Here is a 21,976-nt window from a genome sequence, read left to right on the forward strand (position 1 = left end):
TGTATCCCTCCGCCTGCGGTAGATGTGCTGAGGCTGGAGTAAGCCACCATTTTGCATGTCTAGTGTGTTCCTCCCTCCATTGCTAATAGAGACGATTCCAGGTATTTTCTAGGCATCATTACGGCTAGTAAGTATATTCTAAAGAATAATAAATCGGGCAGGGTTATATATGTATAAAAATGCCTCGCGTGTGAGTAATCATGAGTGAAGTGTTTTGTTTCTGCGTTGACAACTGTCACTGTGGCGCTGCAGAGGAAGTCTCAGTGCACCGGGGCTGTGCCTGTCAGCAGCTAAGTCAGCTAGCATGGTTAGTGTAGAGACTTAGAGCTGTAGTTATGTGGTGTTCGCGAAGTCATAATCATCGTGACAGCACGTGATGCCATCTTTATGTTTTGTATATTTCTAGCCAGCTAACCAACTTAGATAATTCATCATTTGTCATTTAGTTCAGATGGTATTAGGACTAGGTAATAGTGAAGCAAACGAGTGGTCAGATAAGCTAGCTAACGCCACATAGGACTTGCTAGCTTCATAATCCAAATGCTTGAAGAAGGCCTAAACTGCATCATGTCCTGATCGTTCGGCCATCAGATGCAGGTGTCATGCCCAGAGCTTGTAATGGCCTACCGTCTCTGCTTGACAATATTGTTTATATACCTTCATGTAAGGAACTAATGTCAGCCAAGGTGAAGCTAACTGCTGTATATGTCCCACTTTCACTAGTGGATATACTGATGTTAGCTTGTTGTTAGCTCACTTTTTTAGTTGTAATTAGCGTTAGCTTAAGTAACCTTACGCATTTGACTTTTTGCCTCAAAAGCTTTACAATGGTATCAGACTTTTATAGCATTTGTAAACATTTCACCATTACGTTAAAGTTTCATTTACATATCCAGGGCAGGAAGCTAACGATAGCTTAGCATAGCGTCTGAAAAGGACGCTGACTTCTTTTTTTTGCTTTAATTTCATTAAAGTTTGTTATTTGATGTTGACAACGTGTTTAAATAAGAGACGCCTTTTATTATAATGCCTATAAGTGACGTCATCTGAGGAAGACTAGTTTCATATAGAACATTTTATGGGTTAATGTTTAAGGAAGTCAGCTGTTAGTAGGAAGTGAACAAATGAGCATGACGTACAGTTTGGGTGATTCCTGTGCATTTTTGTCACATTCCTTTTTGATAAGCTATGAAAGCTTTAAGAATTGCCTGACTCCTGGTTAATAAATACTGTTGATAAGATACACTTGTCTTAATATTAACTTATGGTGAAGAAATATCCTGGATTTAACAGAATCCAAAAGTTGTCCTGGATGTTTAATAATTCAGTGTGATACCATGATGACTGCTTGAAACGAGACAGCTATGACCTTAATGTAAACCACTTAACCTTTAACTCTGCCAACAGTGAATTTGCAACTTACATTGGTGGCATATTACTTACTTGAACAGGTGAATTAAGCAGAGCTTTACTTCAAAGTAGGATTATTATTAATCAGACAATACAGCAACGCATTCGTACTTGGCAGTGCCACTATGTTTACGAAATCATTCCCCCATACACTGTGAATTAAATAAGCTCCTGGGTCTGTCTGAAGGCTCTCAAAACAATTAAAGTAGCTTAACATCAGAAGAGTTTGTTGCATTATATAATTTGTTTGCACTTCAATATCATCAGTTGGCAACTTAGCCAATTATATTAGATTATTTTAAATAGGGAGCATTGCAACTGTCGATAACACTAGGGCTGTCCTTGATTAAAGACATTCTTGGTCTACTAACACTCATACGATTTTGTCAACTAATTTAATTGATAGATCTGTAAAACAGAGTTTCTCCACAAAGAATCATACAAAAGTACCACTTTAAGTCGTATGTTTACCGGAGAGGTGCTCATAAGTTTCTTAGAAAGAAGTCATTCAGCAGGAAGAAAAAAAATACTAGTGATGCACAGATTGTGAAATGATGGGCCAATTCCGATTTTAAAATTACAATTTGTCCGAAAGCTGATATTGATAACATGTTTTTGTTATTAATAAATCTTCATTTTAAAGAAATAACCGAAGCATGCCCTGGTATAGCATCCAAACACTATATATTCAGTATCTTTAGCTAATGACTGTATGTCACAACGTTGCAGATTTCGGGGGGCAGAGGGTAGGCTTCGAAAGTCCTCCACAACAGAGAAAGACTGGTCATCTTATGTGTTGAACTTCGTTCCCTTGTTAGTATTCCCTTAAGCTCTGGTGCTCTGGTCTGTGGGGATTTTTCTCCCTTTCTCAAATGTGGTTATCATGGAGGTGCTAGTGGCGGTTTATGTCGATGATCTTTCTCTGACATGGCGTACTACACACATTTGCTAAAAATGACTAATCGACTAAAGAAATTATAGTGCACTAAGCCCAAAGTGATCGATTAGTCAACTTATTGACTAAGCTAGGGCAGCCCTAGATAACACACAGTAGTAATGCACAGTAGCTAACTGTTAATCTTTCTTTTATTGTTTACTCCCTCATAATAACAGCAGACCCACAAAGTCCGTGGTGGAGAAAGAACTGAGGGGGGGAACATTAGTAGTTGTTTTTCATCATTGATGTTTGTTGCATTGCGAGCTTTGCCTGCTGGCTAGTTTGCAACCTAACAGCCAAATAAATAACTATTTGTATAGGTTAACTGAGTCCTCATCTTGGAAGTGGAGGATTGATGGCTCAGGCTCAGGGTATGATCCATTTTGTTCTTTGCAAAGGCTAGTTCTTCATTTTAACTCCATGATGCCACACTCAGTTATTGGTTTTAGATGTATTGGGCAACTGCAGAGAGTTTTCTGATTCAGCTATTAATTCATATGATTGCCAGATAGTTAGTATTGTGCTAATGGCTCCTGGCTGTCTATACAGACCACCAGCTGATACACGTATGCTTAAAGTAATTTCTCATGCATTTAACAGTGTCTTCTACAGATTGAGAATGTATATGTGGTATTGGACCTTGGTTGAAGGTGGAAGGTGGAGTGGCTGCGAACATTGGTGTATTCACAAGCTAATTAACATTTGCACATCTATGTATCAGTCTGGCAGACTTTACAAACAATCCTTCTGTACTGAAAAGAAAAAATGATAAATAAGGAAATTTTGAAAAACCTAAAAGGTGGGTTAACTCCCAAAAATGTTCTCATGTGAAACACTGTTAATAATCTTTTGACTTTCAAATACATGACATACACAAACATTTGACTGTCGGATGCAGGATACAAATGTATCACGTTTAAACTCATTTTATTTCATTGGTGTTTACTCTTCCTTGTTGTGGTTGCATGTGGAATTATCAATTATTTATTGCTCTGCACAGCTGATCACTTAGAGTTGGTGATATAAGAAGGAATAGAGTGTACTGCTATTTCATTTCTAATAGCTGAGCACAGAGGGAGAGAATAAAGAGACAAAGTGCAGGTTACAACAGCTTGGCAAATTGAGTAGGGAAAGTGCTTCTCCCCAGCGGTGTCTCTCTTCATCTTACATCTCTCTGATGATCTTTTTGTCTTAACTGTGCAACTCTTTCCCAACAAAGACGATAGTACTGGCTATCAAATCTGCACATTCACTTTCTAACAAAGTCCTCACGTTGTTCAATAATGTAATGTAAAACTGTGCTTTTTCTTTTAATGCTTCTAGTATGATGTCTCAGACTGGTTGATTGCTCCCTGTGGTAGGTGTGGCATGCTTTTTGCTTGTTGCTGGTTGTCAGGCACTGAAAGCTAATCTGGGCTGGCTCTTCAATTCTCCGGAGTGTTAAAGCTTGTTATGAACATTTCACAGTTCATGAAAAGTACACCCATATAGCAAAGATGCTTTAATGATATTGCAAGGTCTGACTAAATGACCTGTAGTGTTAGTCGAGTTGTTAATTGTTTAAAGACATTTAGAGGTCTTAAGGGTAATCACTCAAACATACCTTGGTAAAAATTAGATGCCTACAAAATATTTTGTCATGTTTTTTGTTTTTCCTTTAACGATTTGGTGCAGGGCAGGGACCTGCTGCACCTTTTGTCATTGTCACACTTGGGCCAGATATCCCCAGGTATACTGAGTCGTCTTGTCTGACAAAATCTGTATGGGCTCTAGTGACTCAACTGTGTGATCACCACCTTAATCTGTAATATGGCTTTACAGCGGAACAGTTCCCTTTCTGTCTTTGTAGTAAGGTTGAGTAAAGCTAACCTTGGTGAATGAACCCGAGGCTGTTGCTGCTTAACTATTCAATAAGCTCAAGGCTCTCCATCCTGTGGTCTTTCTGATCCACCTACAATTTGCTCAATCCCTACTTTTAAGTTTTGTCTTTTAAACTAAAAACATTATTCCAATGGCCAAAATAGTAACAGTTAGGGCTGAGCGATAGGACCCTCTCATTCTGGGCGGCAAGCACCTGACTGAACAGCAGCGCGTGCATGTGGATCCAGTGCTGCCGTGGTGTCGGACTAACAGCACAGCCTTAATTAGCCGATCATTTATTAATTCCACTGAAACACTGCAGCCTATGTCAGAGTCACACACGAAGCATGTGCGTCAGGTGTGTGTAGTCTAGTATGTGTGTGTGTGTGTTGCAGTTGTTTTCTGGCCATTGAATAACGAGAGAAACAGTCTATGGCCACGCTAATAACGCTCGGAGCGACTCCTTCAGCACACTTCACCTTCACACACCCCTCAGCCTGTAAAGTGCATGATTCATGAAACCACGAGATAAAGAGAGAAAAACGTTTCATATTTTGCTCTATCGTCATATGATACATATACTCATATCACACAGCCCAGGTAACCATATGAAAAAGACATGGCAATTGATGTGTCTTGATTGTAGAAGAATGTGCTGTTGTACTTCGACTCCAAGAATGAGGAACTGTAATTTAATCAGCTCTCAGCAGAGGCTGGGTTTATCTTCTTTAATGTGTATGCATTTCATTAAAAACACAGCAAGAGAAAGGGAGTCATGATCCATGGGGCCCAACACGAGGTCCATTCAGCTCAGGTAATTTAAATGGTGTTAAGACAGACGGTAGATCTCTGGCTTTATTAAAGTTTTCCCTTGCCTGACCACCCTCCCCGTTCCTCTTTGATCACAGTGAATTCTTATATTCTCCACAAACCACTACCTCATGCAACAAAGGATGCCCTCATTCCCTTTATGTCCGGATCCTTATTTCCCTCAGTAGACTGGCATAGTTTCAAAGAATTTCCTTTCATCTCAGCAGTGATGGTCAATGATAAGAAAAAGTATGGTGATTTTCCTCTTTTCCCATTCAGATAGAAATTTTGGACCCCTCACAGTATACAGGTTTTTTTTTTAAAGTCAGGGCAACCAAGTATTTCTAAGACAAATTTAAAGTTGATATTCGTTTAATGTAAAGCTCATTCTTGACAGTCATCTTACTCTATTAATGCTTAAGCAACTTTTGAAGTTTGTGTCATGAGAACAGGAGCTGTTGATTTTCCATGTGAGGCTCTCTAGCAGTTAGCCAGCTCAGGAGCTAGTAAGATTTCCATAAGTCTTATGGCTTTAGTGAGAACAATAGCAGCAACATTTCTGGATAAGACAAATGCTTACGCCGTGGTTTAATGGATAACAGTTTCACAGAGCCACGGCATGAAGCTGTCCTTGGCCTACACTGCCATTGAAAAGCATAGGGGAAAAATCAGCAGGCTAAAAGAAATCATCAAATCTCTCAATTGAAAGTGCTCATCTGATGCTTAGCATAACAACAATCCAGCTGGAGGAATTATTCACTCAACTATAAAATAAATATAAAAATACACTTTTTCTGTGTGGTGTAGTAAATGTCTAGGGGAAAATGCATAATCTATTTGGTTGTGTGACATATTTTGCAATGACTGAAATCCTCTACCTTGCATAATACAACCCAAGGTTTAAAAAGTGCTTATCAGTGTAGTCTTACATTTAAGAAAAACACATTGTTCATGAGAAAACTTGTGTATCAGGGTAATCCCATTCAGTAGTTTATCAAATCATAATTTCTTTAGGGTTTTTAGGATATCTATCGGCTCTCTCCAACTACCTTTATATGTTTTTGTCTACCAAAAGTCCACTTCAGCACTAGTTGGATGGAGAAAATGGATTTGCTCCATGAGTAATTACAGTATTTTTTTTGTTTCTCTAGTAGCTCAATTATGTACTGCATGCTACCAGATAAAAGCTTCATCAGATGGGAGACAAAATGTACCTCTTTCTAAGTTGAGGAATCACCATAAATTACTTTGGAATTTGAATTTTAGATGCTGAGTAGCTTCGTGCCAACATTTACATACACATGTATCAAATGACAGCTACAGAGGTTATACAACAAATCCTTACAGGACCTAAATAAAAGATTTTTCCTGTATAGGAACTTAAAGATATGGTTTTCATCATATAAACTACAAAATGTATAAAGTTTAATTTTTCCCCATGTGTTACGCTCTTAGTTTCCTTGAGATAGGCATACTAGCTTTAGTTTGTTAGAACTAAAGCTAGTCGTTGATAACACTCTTTTATAGAAACAAACGCATCTCCCTGCTCCTTTCAAGAATTACTTTAGGATATTATAGAATCAGACAGGACATCTTTGGTTCATGCCATCACCTTACCTATGTTCCCAGTTTCGAAGAAGTGTCATAGTGACTATTTATCTATATTTTTGTAAATGGTAGGTTTTTTTTTATTTTAGAACATAAAAACACAAGATAATTTATTCTCACAACTAAGCATGTACTTATAAATATTTAAAACTCTCCCTGTGGCTTAATGCTTGTGTGTTCTCAGAAGCTCCTCTGCGAGGGAATGTAATTTCACCCCCCACTCTCCTTTCCTTCTGCACCTAAAAAAGATATATATTTATCTTTTTTTAAATCCAGCTTTTAAAAGAATAGTTATGTTTTCCCTCCTTAAGCCAAATGTTGATCATATCGTTTTCCATTGATGTTTTAGGAGTTGGTTTGTCTCCCACAAATCGGGAAGACTTTCTTTTAATTTAAGTTGACGTGTTTTGCACATGGTTATTTGGGGGAATCTGCAATGCACTAAAGTGACTTAATAACTGTAAAATTTACATTTAAGTGCAGCTGGTCAAAAATCAATTTTCTTTTATTCCTTTTTCCATGTTCTTGAACCAAGGCTTCTTCATTGGAAGTGTCTTTTTTCTGGTCTAGTGCCAACCCTAAGTTGATGAGTGCCAATCTGTTTCTTAATATTTTGCAGAGAATGCCAGCTCCGATCAGACTGCGGGAGCTGATCCGGACTATCCGGACAGCACGGACCCAGGCAGAGGAGCGTGAGATGATCCAGAAAGAGTGTGCTGCTATCCGCTCGTCCTTCAGAGAGGAAGACAATACATACCGTTGCAGAAATGTGGCAAAGCTACTTTATATGCACATGTTGGGCTACCCGGCACACTTTGGACAGGTATGTTTAGAGGATTGTATTTTACAAGGCTTACACTCTTGGACAGTTTTGTGACATGATGACATTTTTTTTCCAGCTGGAGTGCCTGAAGCTGATTGCGTCCCAGAAATTCACAGACAAAAGAATAGGTTATTTGGGAGCTATGCTGCTGTTGGACGAGAGACAGGATGTCCATCTACTTATGACAAATTGCATTAAGAAGTAAGTGGAGGCAAGATAATCAGTGTATACATTTAGATATATTTATTAGTATTATTAGTCTTATGTGATGACTATGTGGATGCACCTTATCTATGTTTCTGTAGCTCATTCAACTCTCTTCTCCCAACACAGTGACTTGAATCACAGCACACAATACGTCCAGGGCCTGGCCTTGTGCACTTTGGGCTGCATGGGTTCTTCAGAAATGTGTCGTGACCTTGCTGGGGAGGTAGAGAAGCTGCTAAAAACATCCAACTCCTACTTGAGGAAAAAAGTAAGCCTTAATTGTTGTCATGTTGGTATATAGTTGAAAGGTTTTAAGTCTATGGTTGGCTATTCATGAATGAAAATGTACAATGTACAAATGTTCAACAGTTACACTCAGAAGTGAAATATGGTGTTATAGGTTTGACCGTCCTCATTGAGTGTCTTATGTCTAAATATTTGTTGCCAGGCAGCGTTGTGTGCAGTACACGTCATCAGGAAGGTTCCAGAACTTATGGAAATGTTCCTTCCAGCCACAAAAAACCTGCTGAGCGAGAAAAACCATGGTAAGTGTAAACGGTTTGTCAGGATGCAGTTACTGGCTCGTGGGGAAGTGTGCCTGTCCTACACAAATGCAACGACTTTGTCGTATTTCCTGCCACTCACAGTGCTGGGCAGCTCATGTCCTTCTGTGGTGTCCTTTGCAGAGGAGAGTGGAATTAATGAGTCTGTCATAACTCTGGGGCTTGTGTACCTCATTTAGGGGAGGTACAGTATGTCACAGGGAAAGATTTTTTCTAATGATGCTGAAATGAATCAATCTTCTTTGACATTGTGTTGCAATGCAGTTATTGCTTCAGATAAAACATTTTGAGTAATGTTTATACATTAAATGTAATATGGTGTGACATGGCCATAAGATGTACCGAGCATTGTCAGGAATTGCTAACACGAACTTGCAGAAACAAACTGAAAAAACTAAAAAAAAATATCTGATGGATAACATACCTAGACCACGTACCCTACCTATAATGTACATTCACTTTTATACACTCAACCTACTCAGTGCTGTGATTATATTTTCCTAAGTTCAGACCAAAGATTTGCGATAAGACAAAACGAAAGGTTTTAGAACTTTGCAGGTACTTGTTGCAGCGGTGTGAACTGGTCTGTCTCATCTCGACTCAAACCGGCTGACGTTGTCTGCTGCGACTCAGCTTGTCAAGTCCCCATTAGCTGGTTTTAGAACGTAAGACACGTCGCCTGTGTCAACAGCCAATCAGCTCTTGGCAAAGTCCACTGGCCAAATGGCACTTTTGGACGGAGGCTCAAGAGAGTGAGAAAAAGAGACGGAGAGAGGGTTGAGCAAGCTATACAATAAATTAAGGAGAGGGAGTGCCAAAATTGAGAACAAAGCAGTGAATCAGAGAAATAAAATGGTATTTTCGCCGTTTCATCACTGCTAGAAATGCAGCTGCAGTAAGTTTTTCACTATCTCTGTCCTCATTTACATTTTATAATACTACAAATCATATTCAGCTACGAAAAAAAGCCTGAAAAGTCAGATGTTAGAACGGAAGTACAGATAGTCGTTGCTATGGAGATTGCAAGTAGTTGCAATTTTCAACTCTTCCCATTGCGAATCTTTGGTCTGAACTAGGCTTTACATGTACAAATGAATTACAGAATTGATTACTTAAAAAAATGTAAAGTCAAAAAGCTATGTTGTGTGGCTTCAAAGCTCAACACTACTGATTTTCACTGCTGTAATTTAGATGGTAAGTTTTCAACCTTGTAACATTCAGATCAGGTCAGATGAAATGAAATGATGAGCCTGTATGATATGATAATATAGATTTAGGATGCTGTCACCTGATGTCCCCTGTGGTTAATCATATATATACTAGTACATCATGTTTTGACATCTAACTTGGGCTTTCGTCAGTCCGGATATTGAAACAAAGAACTGCAAGAGCAAAGCCTACACATTGGTACATGTTTTGTAATGTGCATAATGATGTGAAAGCCAAATAGTAAAATGTTTTTGTCAATAAGTCTGTGTTCAGACCGACAAAAGCACTGTGTGGCAAGAATACAGTATGTTCATTTCAATGAGACTACTGCATTGGCATAGTAGAGTCGCCAAGGCATAGGGCTCCAGCAAAAAAGTTGAACCTGGTCCAACTTTTTTCACAACACTAACATCATCCAGCAACGTACTGCCTTGACCAATCAAGTGCACTCTAGTGTGCAGGGATTTGGCCATCACAGATCTACTGAATTACTCGAGCTGGTCCTCCTGATTCATGTTTTATTGTATCAACTGTTCCTTTAAAATAGTGGTCCCATGCGTTTTTAAGTCTGAATGTCCCATCAACATTTGAGATGGAGAACTAAACTGGACAAACTTCTGTCAAAATATTAATTTAACCTTTACTTTGTCTATTCCTCCAGGTGTTCTCCATACATCAGTTGTCCTTCTCACTGAGATGTGTGAAAGAAGTCCTGACATGCTGGCCCACTTCAGAAAGGTACAAACAGATCCTCTCACCCAAAGGACTTCGAAGTAGTAACTGATGCATTTGTCTTTAAGCTCACGTCACATTTCATTCTCTTTTTGCGTACACATTTCTTTTTGGTATAGCTAAGTTTAGACAAACGTGTTTTGAGTTGAACTTTTTGAGGCTTGGATTGCGCTACAGGTTTTCTCTACATTCAAAGTATGTCCCAATCTTTTATCTCCTACCACTGTCTTTTCCTCCTGTATTTCAACTGCTACTGTACCTCTCCTTCTCTAGGTGTAAAACTGTGCCAGAAGCACCACCCCTCATGCTCATGATCTAAACATTATTTTAAGCTCTCTGAAAGTGAATGATTTCCAGTTTCCCCTCCCTAACATCTACCTCATATTTTTTCTGTCATTTGTCTTTGTTACAATTCCTGCATTGTGTTAGAATGAGAAGGTAAGAGTACATTCTGATCTCATAGCTGGTGCATGCTGTAAATAGTAATCACACTCACCTCAGATGTGACAAAATTTGTGTTGAGTAATGTCATGTTGTGTTTATATTTATAATTTCCTTAACTTGTACAGTGATCATCACTATTAGTGTATTGGGTATTTTAACACAATCTTATGGTCCATTTGTCATATATTTCTCTCTATTATTTTGAGTGTCATTTCTGCTTAATATGCAAGTTATTTGATCACTGTTTATTTAAAAACAGGTGGGTGGGTGTGTTTTCACATGATTACCACAGGTGTCACCAGGAACAGAGGATTTCCACTGTATCTGTGTCACTGTTAGAGGGTAGCTTAATTGTCATGTTACTGTCTTAGGTCCCCACTCTGGCATTTTGGGTTGCTTGTTTGTTGTCATACCCACAACAGAGCAGATGATTTAATATAATATATCCTTTAAAGTGATCTTTTCTGAAACGTGTTTAGTCTGGCGTAACAGAAAGACCATAACAAAACTAAAAGTGCAAAACCCAGGCAACTTAGACCTGTTTTATTTTCAAGCTGCAATTGTGAGCTATGTCACCATTACATTTAAGCAATTCCAAGAAATTGGGCGAGCAGTTTCTGTGCTGCCAGTCTTTGGCTCAATCCAAATGTCCAGACTTCACTTATTTAATTAGCCACAATTCATTTTGATATGCATTTGACGTTGTTTTTGCAACTGCTGGATAAAACAAAACTAAACGTATTATGTATGTGTAAAACAGTCACTGTATTAAAACATTACTTGAATCATGTAGGCCAAAAATGATAATATACCACATCATGGTAAAGAAATATGTAGAAGAAAACACTATAGACCTTTTCAATAGAATACCATTGCTAGGCAACAGCCTGGGTCCTTGTTGACTTCCTGTCAGCTAATGTTCATTCACATTCAATGCAACAGGAAATAAACTAGGACACATTTAGAATGTTTATTTTTACATCTTTGAAAAGGTCTATAGAGATCATCGAAATGCATTTTATTATTGCAGCATATCCTAGAAAAGCTGTGCAATGTAATGCCAAATATATTGACTATATGGCTGAAAAACAATAAGAAAGTTATGCCATGATCATTGTGTACACGATTGCAAATGTCAGTAAAACATTTCCACAGAGTGAAACAGACTTAAGGCCCTTCTATCTTTGCAGTCTCTTGCCCTCGCAGACTTGACATGACAGTGGACATTTGGATTCAGCATTTGTGTTACTGTTTCTGTAAAACATCATACACCTATTTCTGTTCTGGGTGCAAACAGATTAAAATAATGCCTCATCTTCTAATGTAATGCTGGATAAGACAGCAAACGGTTTCCCAAAGTGTTGGAGTGTTTCTTTATGGTTACATTTTCATTCTTGTATTAGAAGGCATCAAGAGATCTAAAATACATAGATGTCATAAACGAGATGTCACCTATCTTAATATAATTTATTTGTTTTGTTTTAAATATACATCTTTTTATTTAGCCATGTTCAGAATTGACAAAAGTGTGAATGTAGATTGCTCTAACCTAATATTTTTGTATGATCAAAGTTTGATTTTACAACTTAAAATATATGGCTATTCAATCAGCTAACTTCCTCCCATATTACTCTACTTGAGTATTAAAATCGCAACTCCTTTTCTCTTGATATGAGTTTGGCTGGCCGCCACTGTCAATGAGAAATTATTAACATTAAAAGTTAATGAAGAACAATGTTATGTTTATGTTGAAGTGGAAGTGTGAGTGATCTACACAAAATACTGTGACACCTCTCCTTTTCTGTTCTGTTGTTGGTCTTTTTGTAGCTGGTTCCACAGTTGGTGAGAATCCTGAAGAACCTAATCATGTCTGGATACTCTCCTGAACATGATGTTTCAGGCATAAGCGACCCATTCCTGCAGGTAAATCTTCTTTTTTGATGATGGTACCCTCTATTGTAATCGCAAATTTCAATTTGGCATGATGCTTGTGCTGTGCCATACCACAAGCAACCATGATTAGAACTGATGCGATATGGGCACAGCTGTGTTTCATTAGGAGCTGAATACCAAAGGAAATTAAATTAACATTTAAATCTGTTGTCATTAAAAAGTGCTAAATTTGGTGTAAATAACCTGCACAAATTTTGGTCAGAAAACATGCACAAATATACGTTATTGACTAATATTGAGCATTAATGAGCCTTGAGTTGTACCAGAGAAAATATTACCAGACTCAAGCAAGGCTTATGGCAAGATAAACCAGAAAGATGCCTATGGGGGGTCAATAAAGTGCATCACACTTGTCAAGTGAACTGACAGGACCGGACTGTTTCTTTCTTTCCTTAGGTGCGGATATTGAGACTACTGCGAATTTTAGGCAAGAGTGATGATGACTCCAGTGAAGCAATGAATGACATTCTTGCACAGGTTAGAATTAAACGTAATCACTGTTTTTAAGCTAAAAGCTTCTCAGAGTGAGTTTTATTTTGACAAAATGCACGGTATTTGTACTTGCAGGTTGCAACGAACACGGAGACGAGTAAAAATGTAGGCAATGCAATTCTCTACGAGACTGTACTGACTATAATGGACATCAAGTCTGAAAGTGGACTGAGGGTGAGGTTATTAAATATAAAGGAAAACTTGACCCAAGTATTTTCTCTTTTTTTTTCTTGCCTAAATTACTTTTATCTTACAGGTCTTGGCCATCAACATACTCGGTCGCTTCCTTCTTAACAATGACAAAAATATAAGGTAATCAATTTGCTTATAGTACTTGACCTTGCATGCATAAGTTATCCAAAGTGTTTTTTATTAATTCCTTATGATATATTTTAATTAAACTCTCCATTCCAGATACGTGGCATTGACATCTCTACTAAAGACAGTACAGACAGACCACAATGCAGTGCAGAGGCATCGGAGCACCATTGTGGATTGTTTAAAAGACCTAGATGTGTCCATCAAGAGGTAATCCACAGTGCACATATTACTTAAATTACAACATTTCTCACTAATTAGCTTTGTTGTTTCTGACCCTTGAATACTTTTAACTTCTGTCTAGACGTGCAATGGAACTGAGCTTCGCCCTGGTGAACGGCAACAACATTAGAGGCATGATGAAAGAGCTGCTTTACTTCCTAGACTCCTGTGACCCGGAATTCAAAGCAGACTGTGCATCAGGAGTGTTTCTAGCTGCAGAGAAGTATGGAACTGGCAGACGCACTTAACTACACAGTACACCTTTGCTCAGCCTAGTCATGTGCAAGGTTGTAAAATAGATTCTCGGCTTTATTTTCCTTCCTTAGCAGAGAGGTGTCGCTTAAACATGTTAGAGGTATCTGCATGAATTACATACATCTAGACTAGATCTCTGTTATGCCTTTGAAAAAGATGTAACACCTGTTGTGTTACAGAATACAGTATACAACATAGTCTGACATGCATCAACATAAATGTTTGCTTGTGGTACCAGGGGGTGGACAGGGGATGGCTAACATTGAAATGCTGTATGATGATAAAATGAGTGATCCATCGTCTGACAGACCATGTTGATATCATTTATTTTTCTGACAGCATTCGTCTCCCAGCTGAATAGAGTTTAGGTCACTTGGCATGTTCGTGATTCTTCTTCAGTGTTTTGCTGGGACTAATCAAAGTATTGTGTTACAGGTATGCCCCTTCGAAAAGATGGCACATAGACACCATCATGAGAGTCCTGACAACAGTACGTACATTACAAAAACACTTGACTGCCTCTAATGACTTTGATTGTTGGTTAGAATTTATTCTCAGCGCAGTATTACCTTGAGTACCTCCTAATGATCTAATCAAATCTGGTTATAAACCTCCTCAGCCAATGCTGCTTTAGTTTTTACTGTAAACTTAAATATGTGAGTCATTTTCATTTGTTGACGTCTCTACTCATCTTTACAGGCAGGGAGCTATGTGCGAGACGATTCTGTTCCCAACCTCATCCAGCTCATCACCAACAGTGTGGAGATGCACGCCTACACAGTCCAGAGACTTTATAAAGCATTGCTGGATGACATCTCACAGGTTAGATCAGTTTGGGGTTGGGTCATGATTAGATTTGAGACGTCTCCGTCTTTGAAGCATACAGCCATACTAGCTTAAGAGCGCATCAGAGTGGACTTGTGTTTCTCTTTGCCCTGCAGCAACCTCTAGTACAGGTGGCGTCCTGGTGCATAGGAGAGTACGGGGACCTGCTGGTATCCGGACAGTGTGAGGAGGAGGAGCCTATCCAGGTACACCTGGAAGAACTGCTGCCAAACACCACACACACATAGACACAAACGCACACACATTGAAAATCAAACTATGCACAAACCTCAAACCTGAGAGAAACACTGTCAGCAGATGTTGTGTGTTTCTTCACTCCATTTTAATTTTAAGGTGACCGAGGATGAAGTTCTGGATGTGTTGGAAGGCCTCCTGGTGTCCAACCTGTCCACACCTGTGACCCGGGGTTATTCCCTTACTGCCATCATGAAGCTGTCCACTCGCTTCAGCAGTGTTAAGTGAGTAATGGCCTTTACACCCGTCCTATATTATGAAGCTTTGCAAACATTTAAGTGCTAAGGTGTTAAGGCTCACTAGCCATTATTAATACTACTTTTCCAATTTTTGCAACTTTTTAAATTTTGTTTTAGCCGGATCAAGAAGGTGGTTTCAATATATGGCAGTAGCATCGATGTGGAGCTTCAGCAGAGAGCTGTGGAGTACAATGCGCTTTTCAAGAAATATGACCACATGAGGTGAAACTGCATTACATTTTACTAAAAATTACAAATTATTACAACCACTTTGTACCAGTTTTTACATAAGGAATATCCTCCAGTTGTTGAGTTTGTTGCATCTTTTGTCTCCTTCCTTGCTTGTTGCCTGTCTTTAGGCCAGCTCTCCTAGAGCGGATGCCCATTATGGAGAAAACGGCCACTAATGGCCCTACAGAGATTGTACAGACTAATGGGGAGACAGAGCCCTCTGTTGTGGAACCAAAACATCCACCACCTGTCACCCAGCCAACTAATCAGGTGAGGGCAGTTTTGATGACTTTATTATGAAGAAATAAAATACTATACAATTATTGATCAATTATTGATATTTCAGCCATTAGATATACAGTTTATATGATATATGTAATATTTTTGTGCTAAACTAAAAGATTCACTTTTTTGTTTTTTAAATGGTTGAGAAGACATTTGAAAATAATGAATTTAAGTATGTTCATAATGATTCTTTTGTTTTTCTGTAATATAATTGTTATTTAATATGGCGTATACATAGATTTGCAATTGTTTTATCATGTTCACATGTTGTTCTTGTTTCCCAGGCCAATGATCTATTAGACCTGTTGGGTGGTAATGATGTGGTGCCAGTAATCCAGACCACGATGCCCACCAAGCCCGCCTCAGCTGGAGGAGAGCTGCTTGATCTGTTGGGTGATCTCTCGCTAAGTGGTAGGATGCTCTCTTTAAAGCTCTCTGCTAAAGTGTGAATGTGAGGTCCAACCTGTGCCTGCTCCCGTTCAGCAGTATGGTGCCGCTGACGCTGTCTGGTTTTGGTATTAAAACAGTGATCAGAAACCCTTGTGTGTTGCTATCCCCTCCAGGTGGCCCAGCCCCTGCTCCTGCTCCCTCTGTGCCCACTTCCCAACCCTCTTTCCTCCTGGATGGCCTCTCCTCACAGCCCCTGTTTAATGACATTGCAGCTGCAGGTGAGGGTCTGTTGCTCCCCCTTGACCATCCACTCCCAAATATACAGTCATTTGTGGTAATGTCCTTATGTATTAAATCACTTGGACATTGTGTTTTTTTGTCTGATTACTACGACCCATCCAATGAAATGTTAATCATCCCTAAATCTTTTGACGGTCTGCTCCTCTGAAATCTTTATATAGCTATTCCTCCTATGACGGCATACAACAAGAACGGTCTGAAAATAGACTTCACATTTGAGAGAGCTAATCCCAATCCAAACATCGCCGTCATCACCATCCATGCTTCCAACTCAACAGAGGCAGATATGACAGACTTTGTTTTTCAGGCTGCAGTACCAAAGGTAAGCAGACAATCGGAAAATGATATTAAGTGGCTGACTTTCAATATGTTATAGAGTTTCCTGTGTAGTGTTGGAATGTAAATCTCCTACAGTTTTGCACTGCAGATGTTTTAATGAACAATGCCACTGATATGTACATCATGTATGGGGAAGCTGCATGAATGTTCTTTGGAACTGTCAAGTAAGTCAGCACTAGTGGAAATTAAACAATAATACAACTGGAATATCATTTATATGCTATTTTATACTGTCAACAGTTTTAACTAGTTCTGTGTTATTGTTATTATTTATTATTTCTTTTAAGAATACCTTGACTTGACTTTGGACCAACCAGTTTTTCAAGTCTGCTAGACCTTATGACGGTAGCATATTGTTTCTGTAATCTAGAATGTAAAACAGATTATGTTGGTTTAAACAGAACATGGGAAATTCTAAACCATTCAAAAATACTCTAAGAATGTTGTTAACTACTAACTTCAAACTTACTTTGAAAGAGAACATGTTTTAACAACCTTTGAATATCTTAGTCCCACCATTGCCAGTGGCGCCATGCTGAGTCTGTGTTCGACTAGACAAAAAGATAAGCTATAGACGTTTTTGTCGGAGAGATCTGGGAGATCATGATGGATCAGGCAACGAAAACACAGTTTGAGTGATTATTTTTCTGCATCACCGCCGTTTTAAAATCATATTATCTGAGCGAATTAAAAAAGTGCATTTGAGTCATTTGAACTGAAGATCTATCATTTGTGGTCAGTGTCTGATTAATGAGAAAATTCCCATTTCATGCTGATGTAATGGCCCACTTTCTCGATAGGTATCATCAAATTTTCGTCTAACATAGTGTTCCTTATCTGTTTATCAGACATTCCAGCTGCAGCTCCTCTCCCCTAGCAGTAATGTTGTCCCGGCACTCAACCAGGGAACTGTCACACAAGTCATCAGAGTCCTCAATCCACAGAAGGTGAGTGAATTGTTTAATTTTTTTATTTTGTATAACCTTTTGAAGCACACTTGGCATATATTTTAAGGTCTGTGCAGTCTCAAATAATTTGAAAGAATTGTTTTATGTTCTTTTATAAACATGATCATCCTCACAAAATTTCAGCAACAGCTACGAATGAGGATCAAGCTGACGTACACCCTCAAAGGCTCGCCTGTGCAAGACCTGGCTGAGGTCAATAACTTCCCCCCTCAGTCCTGGCAGTGATGAGCTGCTTCTGTTGCTCTTAAAATCCCCCCTCCCCCCAAGCGAACTATGAAAACGATTTTCCTTTCACCTCCCTCCTTTCTTCCAACGGATCCCCCTGTGATGTCACTGCAGTCCGCTGCCCTCAAGTTGCATGGGAAGCAGCAGAGCATCTAACACAGGAGAAAAATACAGATGTTACGAAGACCCTATTGACTATTGACATCACCAGAATAATTTGGAAAACATATCAATCAATGATCTTTTTTTTCTTTCTTAATTGGTTTCCATTATGTCTTTTGTGTAGTAATACTATTTTACACATATACCCTCCGCCCAACACCATTACCACCCACAAAAGCACATATGCACACCATTTACTGTGGTGGCACACTTAAGCTCTCAAGTCACTGTAGAGAAAAAGTGTTGCCCACTATGAGCACTGCATTAACCATAGTTTTATTTATAATTAAGCTAAAATGCAGTTAAAACACTTTGCTCCATTGATATTTATGATTGGCTTTGCATTCAGTTTTCTTTATATGAACCTTCAATCCTATGATGGCAGCAGAAAAAGCTTTGAAAGGTCTATTTAGTGCACTCATAAACTTCTCGCTTAATTCCTTTTTATTAATTCTCCGCATCCTGAGTGATATAACTTGTCATAGAGTTGTATTCATTTTGAATTACATTAATTTGCTTAAAGCATGTTTGAGCATCGGTAGGATCATAATCATACCCCAACTCAAGCTCAGAGGGGAATTTCTGGTTATAGTAGTAGGCCTCTTTATCCTATATTTCTATAGGAAGTAGTCTACATTTCTTTTGTCACAATAAAGGCATGAACACATCCAAGATGCCCAGTTTGATCATCTGTGGCTGCTGTCAAAGATTTCACACACAGCTCTCCTAAAATCATCTCATCTGTAGCTTTAGTTTTAGATCTGTATAATGAATTCAACGGTTCATTGCTTTGAATAGTTTGAGGAGGTTCATTCATTAGGATGGATATAATCCAGGCCTCAAATTTATCTGAAGATCAGATGATTGCATTTGTGTCGGAAATCTACATATAAACGTCCTGCATCTGCATCGTCTTTTGATACATTTCAGATTTGTTTACCTGGTTGAACTTAGTCACCATGCACATACATGTATATGAAGCTTGTTATGAATGTAGTTACATGCACTGAATGCTTTTCCCCCCCCTCTCTCAAGTCTTCTTTCTCATGGCTGTCTTCTTTGATGAGGGCGCTCATCTTATTGGCACTATTTTTGTGAAAGTGTGTTTTATTTCTGCAGTAATTTGACTTAATTATTTATGCCTGATATCAAAGTGATGTGCCTTTCTAACTTGGCTAGATAAAAGCCCCTGAACTATTGGGTTCTGTATGAGCTTCATTTGTAAGTCTGCTTGTGTTCTGGTCGTGTTTTCAATCTGAGGGATATGGTCATGATGGATTTCAATTGGTATATCACCTTGTTTAATTAGTTTAACTTTTTTCACTTCTATATTTCATAATAAGTTAATAATCAGTCACTCACTAATACTGGCCTGCCTGGAAGTCCACAGCAATGTGTTTTTGTCCTCATTTTGTCAAAAAACATAAATTTTAGCTTCCTGATCTTTCTCTATACTATGTGGCACTTTCCATTTAAAAAATGCCAGTTGGATGTTCTCAATCACAAGTCCTAAAACAAAGCAAACGGCAGCTAATAGATGCAAACTTGTCATAGGCTGGCATCTAGGTTTCAACTGTTTTTAAACAGTATAAATGTTGTACTGAAGTGAAATATCATTAAGATCCCCCCACCCCCCCTCCCATCAATAAACGGAAGTGTGAGTTTGGATCACTTGATGAGGTACTTGGACGGGTCGTTTTGTGGTGACTGTTAGTATGATTTCTTGGCTCGCGTCTTCTCCAAATCAGAATTCTGACCACGCTGTCGGGGACAGTAACCTTAATACCTCACAATGTTCTCTCTTTCTGTTCATTTTCAGTTGCAGTAGATTGACAGCTTTGTTTAGTCACAAATTGTAATCAAGGGGAGCATCTGCATGAGAGAAACTAATGGTAGTTTGAACATCTCATTACATTACAAGCTCAGCAGCCTGCAATGCTGTGTTGAGATCCTCAGATGTTCAATCAGGCTGTATACTTCTTTTCACTATGCTTCACTATCTTCTAACTTCTGTGACCAAATCAGAGAGACTATTAGCTTTGGAAATATTTTTGAGCTATGATATGTGTATATGGAGAAAATTATTTCGGTTTAACTTTTTTCTGTTGTTGACAAATGCTATATTGGCTTTTTTTCTGTACATATTGAGGGCTTTTACAATTTTGTCTCTTGTACTATCTTTCATCATTTTTTTAGATACCATTTTCTAAAAATTCCAATTATTCACAATGTATATTGTCTAAATAGATAGAGTCAACGTCAGTCTATAAAGACTTCCTGTATCATCACTCATTCATTGTAAAAGATATATGATCTGCTGCCTGTACATTGTATATAGTTGTAAAACAAACAAAAGCTGATCAAATTAAATAAAACCCACATGAAGATTTAAAAGTTTAGCTAGGAAGTATAATTGTATGCATATATGTACAAAAAAAGAACCTTAAAATGATTGAGCTGCATTTGATTTATTATTCTTCCTTCTTCATTCATGATTGGATGTGTTATTTTTACTTCTTCCACAAAAGTGGTAGTCTGCTTGTCCGCGTTCCTTTGGATGTTGAAATAAGGCTTGGATCTATCTTAACGGATGTTGTCTGAATGATGTACTGTACTACTGAGAAACCTAAGCACAGTGCTGCACAGCAGCAGAAGTGGCACCTTGCTTCATCTGATTCCCCGCACCTCAAACGCCTCATGTATCCATGTCCGACTCTGAAGAGGAGCAGGTTTCTTGCCACGATGTAACTCTGGCCTTGTGTTGTTTAGTGTTCTGCACTCTTAAAAATTTGATGTGTTAATCTTCCTTCAACCTGCAAATTGATTTGTGATATGATGCCCCGAGGTCTTGGCGTGTTAGCTCTCGTGGTTGCCTGGTTACTTTTTTGTTTGCCATGTCGCATCTTCCTAAAAGCCTCATGTCTCAATCGAGCAAGGCTGCTACTAGGACCTCACTGGGATTTCTTTTTCCCAGTATGGTCACTAGGTTTAAACTGGAATAGAGTTTTGTCTGGACAAGAGCTGATAGAAGTTTCATTATGTGCTAAATGGTTCCAGATATGTATGTTGGAGCAACAGTGTCCTTCACTGGGTCGCATCAGTACAGGGCTTTCTTTTGGTCTCCTGTCTTTGCTTTCGTCGCTTATCCCTGGTGTTATTTGCCTCTGCATGGCACACCTTTTAGTTTCTCTTTGTATTCACCGATACCACAGGCAGAGCTGTAACACATCATGTCAAATTGTTCTCTTTGAAATCCAACTTTACATGGCAGGATAAGAGGAGAGGAAGGCAATGATTGTTTTGGGGTTTTTCTTGTTAGGACCTTTTTTGATTTTGTGTTTTAGTGCTGCTATACCAGCCACAAAAGAAATATGGGACACGCCTGTGCTTCAACCTAATAACCACAAGGGGGAGCTGTGAAAAACGGAAGGCTGATGGGATGGGAAAGGAAGTTTCATACATCTATTCCTGAATGTTTTTGTCGATGTTGTTTGTATTGTCTTAATCAACCAGTATGTACCCTTGTTAATCACATCTGATCGATTCTTTCAATGAAACCTTAAATTCATGCAGTTTTAAATGTACAAATGGAAATAAAACCCAATATAAGTGCTTCGGACACTGTAACTTAAAAGGAAGAAAAGAGACAGAAACAATTGCCCATCAGCGGTGGGATCAGCGTTTGAGGTGATATTTGTGTGTGTGAGAGAGAGAGAGAGTGTGTGTGAGTGAGTGAGTGAGTGAGCAGAGAGAAATAGTCATGCTTAAGAGAGCGTGATGACATGTCTTTTATCTAAATAGGACATGGTTTTTGGCTGCAATTTCAACTTTCAGCTTCTCAGCTGCATGTGAAAACCAGTGTAAATAATGTCATTTCTACTCTTGACCTGAGACTCTTTTTGAAATGCAAGAAA

The 21,976-nt window shown here is 38.7% G+C and overlaps 1 protein-coding gene across 2 annotated transcripts; it reads left to right on the forward strand.

The window, feature by feature from the left end:
• Positions 1–35: 35 nt before the first annotated feature.
• On the forward strand, positions 36–17,925 carry ap1g1 (adaptor related protein complex 1 subunit gamma 1). Of its 2 annotated transcripts, XM_083911012.1 has the most exons (24): positions 63–127; positions 3,671–3,704; positions 7,245–7,448; positions 7,525–7,649; positions 7,782–7,923; positions 8,104–8,200; positions 10,089–10,165; positions 12,431–12,526; positions 12,953–13,033; positions 13,124–13,222; positions 13,305–13,360; positions 13,463–13,576; positions 13,671–13,811; positions 14,279–14,333; positions 14,543–14,665; positions 14,785–14,874; positions 15,023–15,147; positions 15,280–15,384; positions 15,522–15,663; positions 15,963–16,089; positions 16,242–16,346; positions 16,530–16,690; positions 17,556–17,654; positions 17,799–17,925. In XM_083911012.1, exons 3-24 carry the CDS (start codon positions 7,248–7,250, stop codon positions 17,898–17,900), a joined length of 2,463 nt encoding a protein of 820 aa, XP_083767138.1. In that variant the 5' UTR covers positions 63–127; positions 3,671–3,704; positions 7,245–7,247; the 3' UTR covers positions 17,901–17,925. The 2 variants fall into 2 exon arrangements, with proteins under 2 accessions (XP_083767137.1, XP_083767138.1); XM_083911011.1 differs by lacking the exon at positions 3,671–3,704 and having other exon boundaries at positions 36–127.
• The last annotated feature ends 4,051 nt before the right edge of the window (positions 17,926–21,976 follow it).

This window comes from Echiichthys vipera, assembly GCF_963691815.1.
Source record: "Echiichthys vipera genome assembly, chromosome: 1".
NCBI classification, from domain to species: domain Eukaryota; kingdom Metazoa; phylum Chordata; class Actinopteri; order Perciformes; family Trachinidae; genus Echiichthys; species Echiichthys vipera.

Coding starts and splice junctions, on each gene's coding strand:
- ap1g1 (XM_083911011.1), top strand. CDS start 7,248: ATGCCAGCTCCGATCAGACTGCGGGAGCTGATCCGGACTATCCGGACA. Junction 13,223..13,304: donor AGTCTGAAAGTGGACTGAGG/GTGAGGTTATTA, acceptor TTTATCTTACAG/GTCTTGGCCATCAACATACT. Junction 16,691..17,555: donor TTCAGGCTGCAGTACCAAAG/GTAAGCAGACAA, acceptor TCTGTTTATCAG/ACATTCCAGCTGCAGCTCCT.